The sequence below is a fragment of the Ranitomeya imitator genome, chromosome 3 (genome assembly GCF_032444005.1).
Source record: "Ranitomeya imitator isolate aRanImi1 chromosome 3, aRanImi1.pri, whole genome shotgun sequence".
In the NCBI taxonomy this organism is placed as follows: domain Eukaryota; kingdom Metazoa; phylum Chordata; class Amphibia; order Anura; family Dendrobatidae; genus Ranitomeya; species Ranitomeya imitator.
In genome coordinates, this window is record NC_091284.1 from 481,419,562 (window position 1) to 481,431,819 (window position 12,258).

The 12,258-nt window shown below is 43.4% G+C and overlaps 1 protein-coding gene across 4 annotated transcripts in view; it reads right to left on the reverse strand.

The window, feature by feature from the left end:
- Positions 1 to 4,204: 4,204 nt before the first annotated feature.
- LIMS1 (LIM zinc finger domain containing 1) overlaps positions 4,205 to 12,258 on the reverse strand; it is a 150,918-nt gene continuing 142,864 nt past the window's right edge. For 3 of the 4 annotated variants that reach the window (XM_069757565.1, XM_069757564.1, XM_069757563.1), the window contains exons 9-10: positions 11,381 to 11,456; positions 4,205 to 6,069 (exon numbers count right to left, since the gene is read on the reverse strand). In XM_069757565.1, the coding sequence (XP_069613666.1) occupies positions 5,955 to 6,069; positions 11,381 to 11,456 (191 nt within the window). In that variant the 3' untranslated portion in view covers positions 4,205 to 5,954. Of the gene's footprint in view, positions 6,070 to 10,755; positions 11,020 to 11,380; positions 11,457 to 12,258 lie in introns of those variants that run through there. The other variant, XM_069757566.1, reaches the window with a different exon arrangement.

A 12,258-nucleotide genomic window follows, 5' to 3' on the forward strand; every position in this document is an offset into this window, starting at 1 on the left:
AGCGACCAACGATGCCGAAGTCCCCGGGTAACCAGGGTAAACATCGGGTTACTAAGCGCAGGACCGCGCTTAGTAACCCGATGTTTACCCTGGTTACCAGCGTAAAAAAAACCAAACACTACATACTTACATTCCGGTGTCTGTCCCTTGCCGTCTGCTTCGCGCACTCACTGACTGCCGGCCGTAAAGTGAAAGCACAGCACAGCGGCCGCTGTGCTCTGCTTTCACTTTACGGCCGGCAGTCAGTGAGTGCGGGAAGCAGACGGCAAGGGACCTGACTGACACCGGAATGTAAGTATGTACTGTTTGTTTTTTTACGCTGGTAACCAGGGTAAACATCGGGTTACTAAGCGCGGTCCTGCGCTTAGTAACCCGATGTTTACCCTGGTTACAAGCGAACGCATCGCTAGATCGGTGTCACACACATCGATCTAGCAATGACAGCGGGAGATCCAGCGACGAAAGAATGTTCCAAACGATCTGCTACGACGTACGATTCTCAGCAGGATCCCTGATCGCTGCTGCGTGTCAGACACAGCGATATCGTATGGATATCGCTGGAACGTCACAAATCGTACCGTCGTAGCGATTAAAATGGCACTGTGTGACGGTACCCTTAGATCTGGTTAAATCTAAATTTGCAACTTGGAACAAACTCCAGCTATCTGTAGCCGGCCGTATTAATCTAATTAAAATGATACTGCTTCCTAAACTCACTACTGTCTTCAACACAGTGCTGTGCAAATACCTAAATCCTTTTTTGCGAATCTAAACTCCAAAATTACGTCCTTTATATGGGGGAAAGCTAGGCCCAAACTTAAGCTATCTGCTCTACAAAGACCAAAGCAGTGGGTGGGGTGGCACTACCAGATTTTTACCTATACTATCTGGCTGGACAGGCTAAGGCAATAAATAAATGGATGCCTAATAATGTTCTCCCTAATTCTGAGAGCCACCTGCTTCACTCTGTCCGAATTTGTTGTCTGCTAAGTTTCCTGGAACTGGAAAAAATTAGTGCCCCTCGTTTGCTGCCTCTACTTCGACTGGCACGATTAATTTGGAGGCAAATTAAAAAGGTTATCAAATTTGTTAATATCGTAGCTGAAATGCCCGTGGAAAAATAATTATTTCCCAGTGCTGTTGAATCACCCATCCACCGACTTTTGGATCTCACAAGGGGTCTTTTCGATAGGCAATCTACACGACCAGGGGACCTTCATGTCCTTTGAACAATTACAAGTTAAATACGATATCCCGAGATCTCAATTCTTTTTTTTACTTAAGGTACCGTTACACTAAACGACTTACCAACGATCACGACCAGCGATACGACCTGGCCGTGATCGTTGGTAAGTCGTTGTGTGGTCGCTGGGGAGCTGTCACACAGACAGCTCTCTCCAGCGACCAACGATCAGGGGAACGACTTCGGCATCGTTGAAACTGTCTTCAACGATGCCGAAGTCCCCGGGTAACCAGGGTAAACATTGGGTTACTAAGTGCAGGGCCGCGCTTAGTAAACCGATATTTACCCTGTTTACCATTGTAAAAGTTAAAAAAAAAAAAAAACACTACATACTCACATTCTGATGTCTGTCACGTCCCTCGCCATCAGCTTCCCTGCACTGACTGTCAGCGCTGGCCGTAAAGCAGAGCACAGCGGTGACGTCACTATTTGGAGTATGGGATGAGGAGATTTGGGATCATTACATTGGGATTTTTCTACGTGAGACTCTTTCTGGCACGCAAGGTATTGGCACTACGGTGGATGGGCGGCTCATGCCCATCTCTTAGAGCTTGGATCGAATTGGTAAATTCGGTTATTCCATATGAACGTACATTGTACCAAAATAGAGGGTGTCCGGGCAAGTTTGAAAAAATCTGGGGCAGATGGAACTCTTCCCACCTTACTCCATAGAACCATACTGATTGGATATCGGTGCATGTCGTTGGGTTTTTTGTCTTGGGGACATCACATGAAGGAAGGTATAATGCAAAATTTTCTTTTAACCCTGCTGTTCTGTTGGTCAAAAATGACCGACTTTGAACTTCAATATTCTTTAAAATATTCAAGATGCGGCTCTGAAACCCGTAGCCGACCGACCCATCCTCATTTAAGTCAATCAACCACAAGTTTCAGAACCGCATCTTGAACACCCCAAAAAATACCAAAGTTCAAAATAGGTCTCCCCAGACCGAACAGAACAGCAGGGTTAAGCGGCAAACTAATAGTTGTTGTAATTGTTGTTATAATTTAAGATTTATGGTTCCATGTTTCTACCTATATAATTTAATGATATTGGTAATTCGATATACACAATTTGCTATCCTTGAAGGATTGCATATATAATAGAAATAACATTTTGGTTAAGAATAAGGTATGCATTTTATTAGAAACTTAATAATGCATATCATTATCTATACTTTATGTTGTACTTAACAATGACGAATGCAAATGTGTATGTTGTATGGTTTATTCTACGGTTAATAAACAAATTTAAAAAAAGTATCTTATCCTGAACCTTTATGATTTCTCTTAGCTGGAACTAATTGGCTCTAAAACATCCCCTGATAAACACCATAGAATTATCCCTCATCCATCCAACTTCATAGTTGGCACAATGCAGTCAGAGAGGTAACGTTCTCTAAAGTGAGTGATGTGGTATGTTTCACACCACTCCAGACACTTGGCATTGCGCTTGGTGATGTAAGACGTGAATATAGTTGCTCAGCCATGGAAAACTATGCCATGAATCTCTGGGTTTTGTACTGATGTTAATTCTAGAGTGGTCTTAAAACTATGCAGTTATTGAGTCAGTAGAGCATTGGTGCCTCTGCACTTTGTCACCCCTCTCAAACTTTTCGTGGAGTGCCAATTTGTGGCCGACTTGCTGTGGTTCCTAAATGCTTTCATTTTTCAATAATATCACACAGTTGATTGTAGAATATTCAGGAGGGAAGAAATTTAATAAACTGCTTGTTACCTTCCTATTCAAGCACCAGATTCAAATTTAATGAGCTCTTTAGCCGACTCATTCTTTCACAAAATGTTTGTAAAAGCAGACTGCATGGGTAGTGGCTGGATTTTATGGGTGGCATAATGACAACCCTAAATTCAATAATATTAGTTAGGTCCAGGCGGTGCTGCGGTGGCATGGATGAAGCTCTGCCCACCCATGGGGGTGGATGATTGCAAAACTGTGAAACAAATCAAGCAGCAATTTGCCACTGTGGTGGACTTAAGGTACTGTTACACTAAACGATTTACCAACGATCACGACCAGCGATATGACCTGGCCGTGATCGTTGGCAAGTCGTTGTGTGGTCGCTGGGGAGCTGTCACAGACAGATCTCTCCAGCGACCAACGATCCGGGGAAAGACTTCGGCATCGTTGAAACTGTCTTCAAAGATGCCGAAGTCCCCGGGTAAACATCGGGTTACTAAGTGCAGGGCTGCGCTTAGTAACCCGGTATTTACCCTGGTTACCATTGTAAGAGTTAAAAAAAAAAAAACAAAACAGTACATTCTCACGTTCCGATGTCTGTCACGTCCCCCGCCGTCAGCTTCCCGCACTGACTGTGTCAGCGCCGGCCGTAAAGCAGAGCACAGCGGTGACGTCACCGCTGTGCGCTGCTTTACGGCCGGCGCTGACAGTCAGTGCAGGGAAGCTGACGGCGGGGGACGTGACAGACATCGGAATGTGAGTATGTACTGTTTTTTTTTTTTTTACTTTTACAATGGTAACCAGGGTAAATATCAGGTTACTAAGCGCGGCCCTGCACTTAGTAACCCGATGTTTACCCTGGTTACAGGTGAACACATCGCAAGATCGGCATCACACACGCCGATCCAGCGATGACAGCGGGTGATCAGCGACCAAAAAAAGGTCCTGATCATTCCCCACGACCAACGATCTCCCAGCAGGGGCCTGATCGTTGGTCGCTGTCACACAAAGATATCGTTAGTGGGATCGTTGCTACGTCACAAAAAGCGTGACGTTGCAACAATATCGTTAACGAAATCGTTATGTGTGAAGGTACCTTTAGTTTCGGCCTCACAGCCTGACAATACCCAAAGAGGTTTGTCCTTACACTTTTTTTTCCATGTACTATAGAATACATCTAAATACAGTATAAATGGTTCATAGATTAACACACAGTAATAAAAACATAGCCTAAAAGCAAAAAAACGCTCAGCAACACAATCTTACTATAAGTGTATGGATTTTATTAATGGATTTATAAAAATATTCAGGTAATGTAGCACAAGAACCAGTTTTCATTTTATAAGGACAAGATAAAATATCTTTATGCGATCGATACTTTCCTTTATTAAGGTCAAGCAGGTTATTACAAACCTGAATTTCTATATCTGCGAGGAACTGAACTCTCAATATAAAAGGAGACAAAATCTTCTATAAAGGACTTCGCTGTTCCTCCACAAGAGATTAACATCTTGGAGAACAGTGACACAAGGTTTTGTAAAAAGGTGAAGGAATCATCTTAAAGGATAGATTAAGCATTACATAGAAAGTCAAGGCTACATACATCACAATAAGTTGATAAAAATACTTCACATATTCAAGATAAAAGCATGCTGCCAGGGAATCAACAGCACCAGGTTTACTGCATAGTATAATTCATCATAAGCTCAAATTTTCTATATATTTTCGAATAGCATAGTGACTACAAATACAGTATAATGATAGGAAGAAATGGAGGTTTAAGGCACAAAATAAACAATAGAAAGCAATGAATGGTATACAGATGGCAGAGCACAAGTTAAATTCAAGTAATTCTCAATGCTCTGCTAAAGTTACATTCCATGATTCCCTTTATGATATTACACTGTGAGTAGAGATGGGTTGGCTGTCTACCACACATGGGTAAAGGCACTAGTTATGCATTGGTTGTGCAAGGCAAGTCCGAGATGCAGTCAGACATCAAGCCCCCCTATAGGAGCACGACAGGTACAAGTCTACAGACCATTTTGTGGACTCTTTTTTTTTTTTATATACTCGTTCAGGTCTCCGAGTACAAATATGAGAGATGATACTATGAACTACAATGCAGAACATGGCGTCCATTAGGGATTGTTCACATGCTGGGTTTTTGCAGTGGGAAAAAAAAAAAACAGTACCAGCAAAGTGAATAAGATTTCTGAAATTTCATACACATGCTGCTTTTTTTTTCCTTGCGGATTTGACCCATCAAAAGAGTTTTTTCAAGTCTGCAGCATGTCAATTCTTCTAGCGTTTTCCACCCGATCAAATGAATGGGAAAAAAAACCCTGCAATTAAACATGCAGCAAACACATACATATTTTATAGAGCCTTTTTCATGCCAACACTTGTTTTTAATGTGGGAAAAATCTGCTGCAAATACTCAATGTGTGCACATACCTTTAACAAAACATGTGATCCCTATCTGTAGCAAGTCTCCATTCACACTTAGTCTATTTCAGGTTTTTGGAGCAGAAACTCTCCAATCAAAACCCGTGATTTTTGGAAATTTTCTGCTGCAAAAATGCCTAAAAGAAACAACTCTGTAAAACAAACCCTAAAGGTTCAGACATCTCCTGGGGTCACGTGACGCTAAGTAGTCTATGGCCAGTTCTTTATGCACAAATGCATATGTGCTTACTTTAAGAGCTTTTCAGTCACATATACAGTGTTTTAGTGGAGTAATACTGTTCTACATATGGCGGCACGAAACAAAGTACATAGCAATACATAAATGACACTGGGTTCAGCTGCTGTTTACTGCAGCAAGGCAAGAAGGTATTAATGGGGTGAAGGAATAAATAGCCTGTGCGTTGTACAATAATCATGCAGATAAATATTGCCGTGAATGTTAGTGCAGGTAACAGCCTCAGTGAATAGAACAAAGTCAAGTAGAGGGTCCGGTCAATGCTGGACTAGCATGCTGCAGGCTCCTCTATCCCACGCAGGAAAGGATTATTTTCTTGCTAAGGTTTCCGAGAGCTTTTTGAGCCGTTTCTTCAACTCCAGAGGGAACTTCTCATAGCATTTCTTACAGACCGGCTTCATGTCAAATTCCACAAACTTGTTCCTTTAAAACAAACAATGTGATCAGAAAAGGTTACAAAATAAATCAAACATCCAGCTCCTGAGAAGCCATTCTCCACAAACACTGGGAAATGTTGTCCTCTTAGTCACACCTGTTCTTGGAAAGCTGAGTGACAACAAGTATGGCCATTACTCTTGCTTTTACAGGGGGCCCGATATGATACGTCTAACTGGTCCCACAGAGACCGATGACAGCATAGCTGGGCAACAATATCAGTCAAAATAATGAGCTTTGAAGCTGTCACCGTGAAAAATATGGGTAGAATGTAAATGCAATGACTTGTATTTAAAAGGGTTGTTCCCTACTTGGAAAACCCCTTCTCAATCATTACTCCCCCCCTTATAAAATAACAACTATACTCACCTCCGATGCAGGCGCCATGCCAGCAGGGTCAGCACCGGCTCTCCAATATCAGACATTAGGAGGAAATAGCTGCCTTCTTCTAAATGTCAGATTTATCCCAAGTAGGGGAGAGTGAAGCGGCAGCTGATTGGCTGCAGAGCTCACATGACACAATGTCACGTGAGCCCTGGGAGAGCGAGTGCAGACACGGCTGAAACAACGCCTGCACTAGAGGAGAGTATATGTGTTATTATTTTATAAGGGGGAAAAATAGTGATTGACAAGGGGTTGTTCAAGTAATGGACCCCTTTAAAGTCAAAGGGATTGGACTGAACCCATTCATCTCTAGTAATATGTGGGTTACGAAAACTACACAGTTTACCAAAAGGTTAAAGTGCATGCCTAGAAAAGAGCAGGCTTCTGAATAACCAGACACACATACTACCACACGCTAACACTTTATTTTTTGCTGTGTCTAGTGCAGTCTGTTCACAAATGTCATGGATTAGAAATTTGGCCTCGACCACATACGTGCTCATGTGAATGGCTTGTTTGCTGCAGCTGCTACGCACCCTCTGGCTACATCTACTCCCCCATGATACTACTCGGTAGACAGCAGGAGGAGCACTGCCAGTGCACAGAATGATCCACCATCCTCACTACACACTACTTGTACCAGACTTGGTACAGACTTGTACCATTTAGCACATGGACATTCGGTTGCATATTCTCTCAGAACTGGGATGTATACTGCCTTCCTGACCTGGGAGTGGAGTATCCCAGTGATATTTTCAGCAAAAGCAGCCTTACCCATCCGAGTTTGGAAAGCCCTTTCACCTCCCCTTCTCAAACACTCCCCACCCACTCTGTTGCAAAAAAAATGTCCTTTATTCCCCCTCACCAAGTCTCCGCCACTACCTTTAGTGTTTATTATTGTTTGCAGTGCTGACATCACATCAACCGTGCTGCAGGAAAACACTGAGCTCAGCGGCTTGTGTCACCAACTGCGTCCGATCTGCTGAGCTCGCTGATTGCTTGCCGCTCTGCCAACGTGACATCAGCTCATAAAGGATACAAGGAGCAACTGCGCACATTCAGCGCTGTCCTAGGGGACACCAAGTAAAGCACTTTTTTTTTTTAACCGAACTGCAACCAGGGGACAGGGGTTTTTCAAAGCGGAGAATTCCTTTAAAAAGTAATCGGCATTTTAATTTTAATCTCACAAATCAATAATACAGGTGAAATGAAGAAACTTTGTAATATATCTTATCAGAAAAATCTGCTTCTTTTTCCTCCTGAACTGATCAGCTTAAAATTCGCAACTCACAGGTAAAATCTGGATTCAGATTTCCTACCTTCAGCACCCAGGTCCATCAGAGGGTAGAGAGAAATCTACTCATATGCTTAGCTATGTTCATTCTACCATATTGTCCTGATAGGCTGCAGCATTGGTCTGCAGTTTAATTGTGTCCCATACCTTAAAGGGAACCTGTCACCCCGAAATTCGCGGGTGAGAAAAGCCCACCGGCATCAGGGGCTTATCTACAGCATTCTGTAATGCTGTAGATAAGCCCCCGATGTTACCTGAAAGAGGAGAAAAAGACGTTATATTATACTCACCCAGGGGCGGTCCCGCTGCTAGTCAGGTCAAACGGGCGTCTCCGGTCCGCTGCGGCGCCTCCCATCTTCATTACAAGACATCCTCTTCTGATCTTCAGCCACGGCTCCGGCGCAGGCGTACTTTGCTCTGCCCTGTTGAGGGCAGACAAAGTACTGCAGTGCGCAGGCGCCGGGCCTCTGACCTTTCCGGCGCCTGCGCACTGCACTACTATCCTTTGCCCTCAACAGGGCAGAGCAAAGTACGCCTGCGCCGGAGCTGTGGCTAAAGATCAGAAGAGGACGTCTTGTAATGAAGATGGGAGGCGCCGCAGCGGACCAGAGACGCCCATCTGACCTGACCAGCAGCGGGACCGCCCCTGGGTGAGTATAATCTAACGTCTTTTTCTCCTCTTTCAGGTAACATCAGGGGCTTATCTACAGCATTACAGAATGCTGTAGATAAGCCCCTGATGCCGGTGGGCTTACCTCACCCACGATTTTCGGGGTGACAGGTTCCCTTTAAGACTATACAGTGCCTACAAGTAGTATTCAACCCCCTGCAGATTTAGCAGGTTTACACATTTGGAATTAACTTGGCATTGTGACATTTGAACTGTAGATCAGCCTGGAAGTGTGAAATGCACTACAGCAAAAAAGAATGTTATTTCTTTATTTTTTTTTTTAAATTGTGAAAAGTCTTTTCAGAGGGTCATTTATTATTCAACCCCTCAACCCACCAGAATTCTGTTTGGTTCCCCTAAAGTATTAAGAAGTAGTTCAGGCACAAAGAACAATGAGCTTCACATGTTTGGATTAATTATCTCTTTTTCCAGCCTTTTCTGACTATTTAAGACCCTCCCCAAACTTGTGAACAGCACTCATACATGGTCAACATGGGAAAGACAAAGGAGCATTCCAAGGCCATCAGAGACAAGATCGTGGAGGGTCACAAGGCTGGCAAGGGGTACAAAACCCTTTCCAAGGAGTTGGGCCTACCTGTCTCCACTGTTGGGAGCATCATCCGGAAGTGGAAGGCTTATGGAACTACTGTTAGCCTTCCACGGCCTGGACAGCCTTTGAAAGTTTCCTCCCGTGCCGAGGCCAGGCTTGTCCGAAGAGTCAAGGCTAACCCAAGGACAACAAGGAAAGAGCTCCGGGAAGATCTCATGGCAGTGGGGACATTGGTTTCAGTCAATACCATAAGTAACGTACTCCACCGCAATGGTCTCTGTTCCAGACGAGCCCGTAAGGTACCTTTACTTTCAAAGCGTCATGTCAAGGCTTGTCTACAGTTTGCTCATGATCACTTGGAGGACTCTGAGACTGACTGGTTCAAGGTTCTCTGGTCTGATGAGACCAAGATCGAGATCTTTGGTGCCAACCACACACGTGACGTTTGGAGACTGGATGGCACTGCATACGACCCCAAGAATACCATCCCTACAGTCAAGCATGGTGGTGGCAGCATCATGCTGTGGGGCTGTTTCTCAGCCAAGGGGCCTGGCCATCTGGTCCGCATCCATGGGAAGATGGATAGCACGGCCTACCTGGAGATTTTGGCCAAGAACCTCCGCTCCTCCATCAAGGATCTTAAGATGGGTCGTCATTTAATCTTCCAACAAGACAACGACCCAAAGCACACAGCCAAGGAAACCAAGGCCTGGTTCAAGAGGCAAAAAATCAAGGTGTTGCAGTGGCCTAGTCAGTCTCCTGACCTTAACCCAATTGAAAACTTGTGGAAGGAGCTCAAGATTAAAGTCCACATGAGACACCCAAAGAACCTAGATAACTTGGAGAAGATCTGCATGGAGGAGTGGGCCAAGATAACTCCAGAGACCTGTGCCGGACTGATCAGGTCTTATAAAAGACGATTATTAGCTGTAATTGCAAACAAAGGTTATTCCACAAAATATTAAACCTAGGGGTTGAATAATAATTGACCCACACTTTTATGTTTAAAATTTATAAAAATTTAACTGAGCAACAAAACTTTATACTTTTATGCATCTGTTAATAAATCCTGCTCTTGTTTGAAGGCTCTAACTTATTTGCATCTTATTAAACCTGCTAAATCTGCAGGGGGTTGAATACTACTTGTAGGCATTGTATGTATTAATTGGATGATTTATTTGACTTTTTTTTTTTCACAAACGTCATCTGCCTCTCTATATATACTTTTTGCCATCACTGGCTCTCCTTGGTTCCTTATATACTATTTCCACTTGGTAAATTAAAGGGATTACTTACCCCTATTATATTGTGTCTGAACACAGGGTTTTATGAGCCCCTATTTGCAACAATATGATTAGTGTCTGACATGTTTGAAGATTGTGTATCTTGTCTTACCCGATTACATGAAGGTGTTTTGCTACTGGATTCACCTGTCTTTTTTGCATATCATGTTTTAATCATGTTTTTATAAATTGTCACAATAGAAACTATTCTAATATTTAGTGCAATACTTCCTTTTCTTTTGGATTTCTTTAAGCTTGTGAAGTGGTAGCATCTGAGATCACCATCTTTATTTCCAGACCTATTCCCCATGAAACCTGAACATATTCTATAGAAACTTGTATGGAAGCAAGGCACAACATGGCGCTTTTGGAGAAAATAGAACTAACTTAATTTTGATTCTTTTTGTGAACTTTAGATATGTTCAGGTGTAGGAACAGACTTATTGGATCATTGATAGTGCTGTAAAGTAAAAGTGGAGACTTATGTGGAATGAATACTTGATTGACTAGGTAAGTGCAGCACTGCCAACCCCACGTGCACACCCGAGTTTAGTAAGTGACAGTTACACACAGGCAGGCCACTAACCCAAGTGACAAGGAAGGAAGAAAGAGCGATCACAGACAGGAGCCTTTTTTCTTTTTGTCTTTATCTTTGGCATCTTTTGATAACTTGGAAAGCCGACGTTTAAATTCATCCGGCATCTTGTCATAACAGAGCTTGCAAGTGGGCTTTAAATCTATTTCTACAAACTTATGCCTTAGTAACAGGAAAAGAAAGAACAGAAGATGAAAGAAAGAGAACAAAAAGCAGCAAAAGAAGAGACCAAGGAGGCGAGGACACTGATAGATACAAGAAATATCTGTGCAATCAGGAGATCCTTATTAGGAGACAATACATTTACCCAAAAGGACGGTGCCAGAATGCATTCTACTGGAGTCCAGCAGGGGGCAGAGCACGCCCAGAGACCCTTGGTCAGTGTTATAAAATGTCATAAAACATTGCGGAGAGTGCCAGGTGGGCATCAGGAGACTTACAGGCCATTAAATAAAGGATGTCGGTATGTTCACCCATTCAATGTCAATTTTTTTTACTTTCAAAAGTTCCATGAATTACTTACTTCAGAGTTAACTTTGTGTTACAAGTGGAACAAGCAAAACAGTTCACACACCAGGCCTTGTTCAGGGCAGATACGACTGTGGAAAAACAGAGGATGGTTAGAAATTATTCACTCTATACAGGGCCTCTCAATCCTTCTTGACACAAGCAAGCAATACAGTCTATGGCTACTGTGCAGTACATGTGTTAGCCAGCAGGTGGCAGCATTATTGTCAAGGCCACACTAAGAACACATTAAAGGGAACCTGTCAGGTCCCCCCCCCCCACGCCCGTGCCTCCAGAACCACCAGCAGATGTGTCTGCATGGGTAAACACCCTGCCTATGAGTCCCTTTATTACATGGGACACTTAGATCTTTATAAAAAGAATTTCTAAAGTCCGTTTACGATATGTAAATGAGGCACTTAGCTAGTCAATAGGGCGTTTGTGTACCCCGACTAATTGGCCCACTTAGCCGGGTCATCACCAGCACTATACAAACCTAAGGCATGTGCACGCACGGCTTTTTTCCCCTCTTCCCTAGTCTTCTGCACTACTGACCAAGTGCGGTGCCCCTCCCTGAAGACGGCATGCGTTCACCAGGCTTAAGGGGATCAATGCAGTGAGGGAAGAAAGCCATGCACTTGCAATCACACTGGCTCTTGTAAGACATGGTAAGTGGGATGACTAGTCTGGGGAAACTAACGTCCCATGAACTAGTCAAAAGCCCTCATTTACGTATCATCAACGGACTTTAGAAATACTTTCTGTAAAGATCTGTTCATGTGTGTAATGTAAAAGGATCTGGTAGGCCGGGTGTTTAGCTATGTAGACACAACTGCTGGTGGTTCTGGGGGCAAAGGGGATCTGACAGGTTCCCTTTAAAAGGTAACCTGTCAC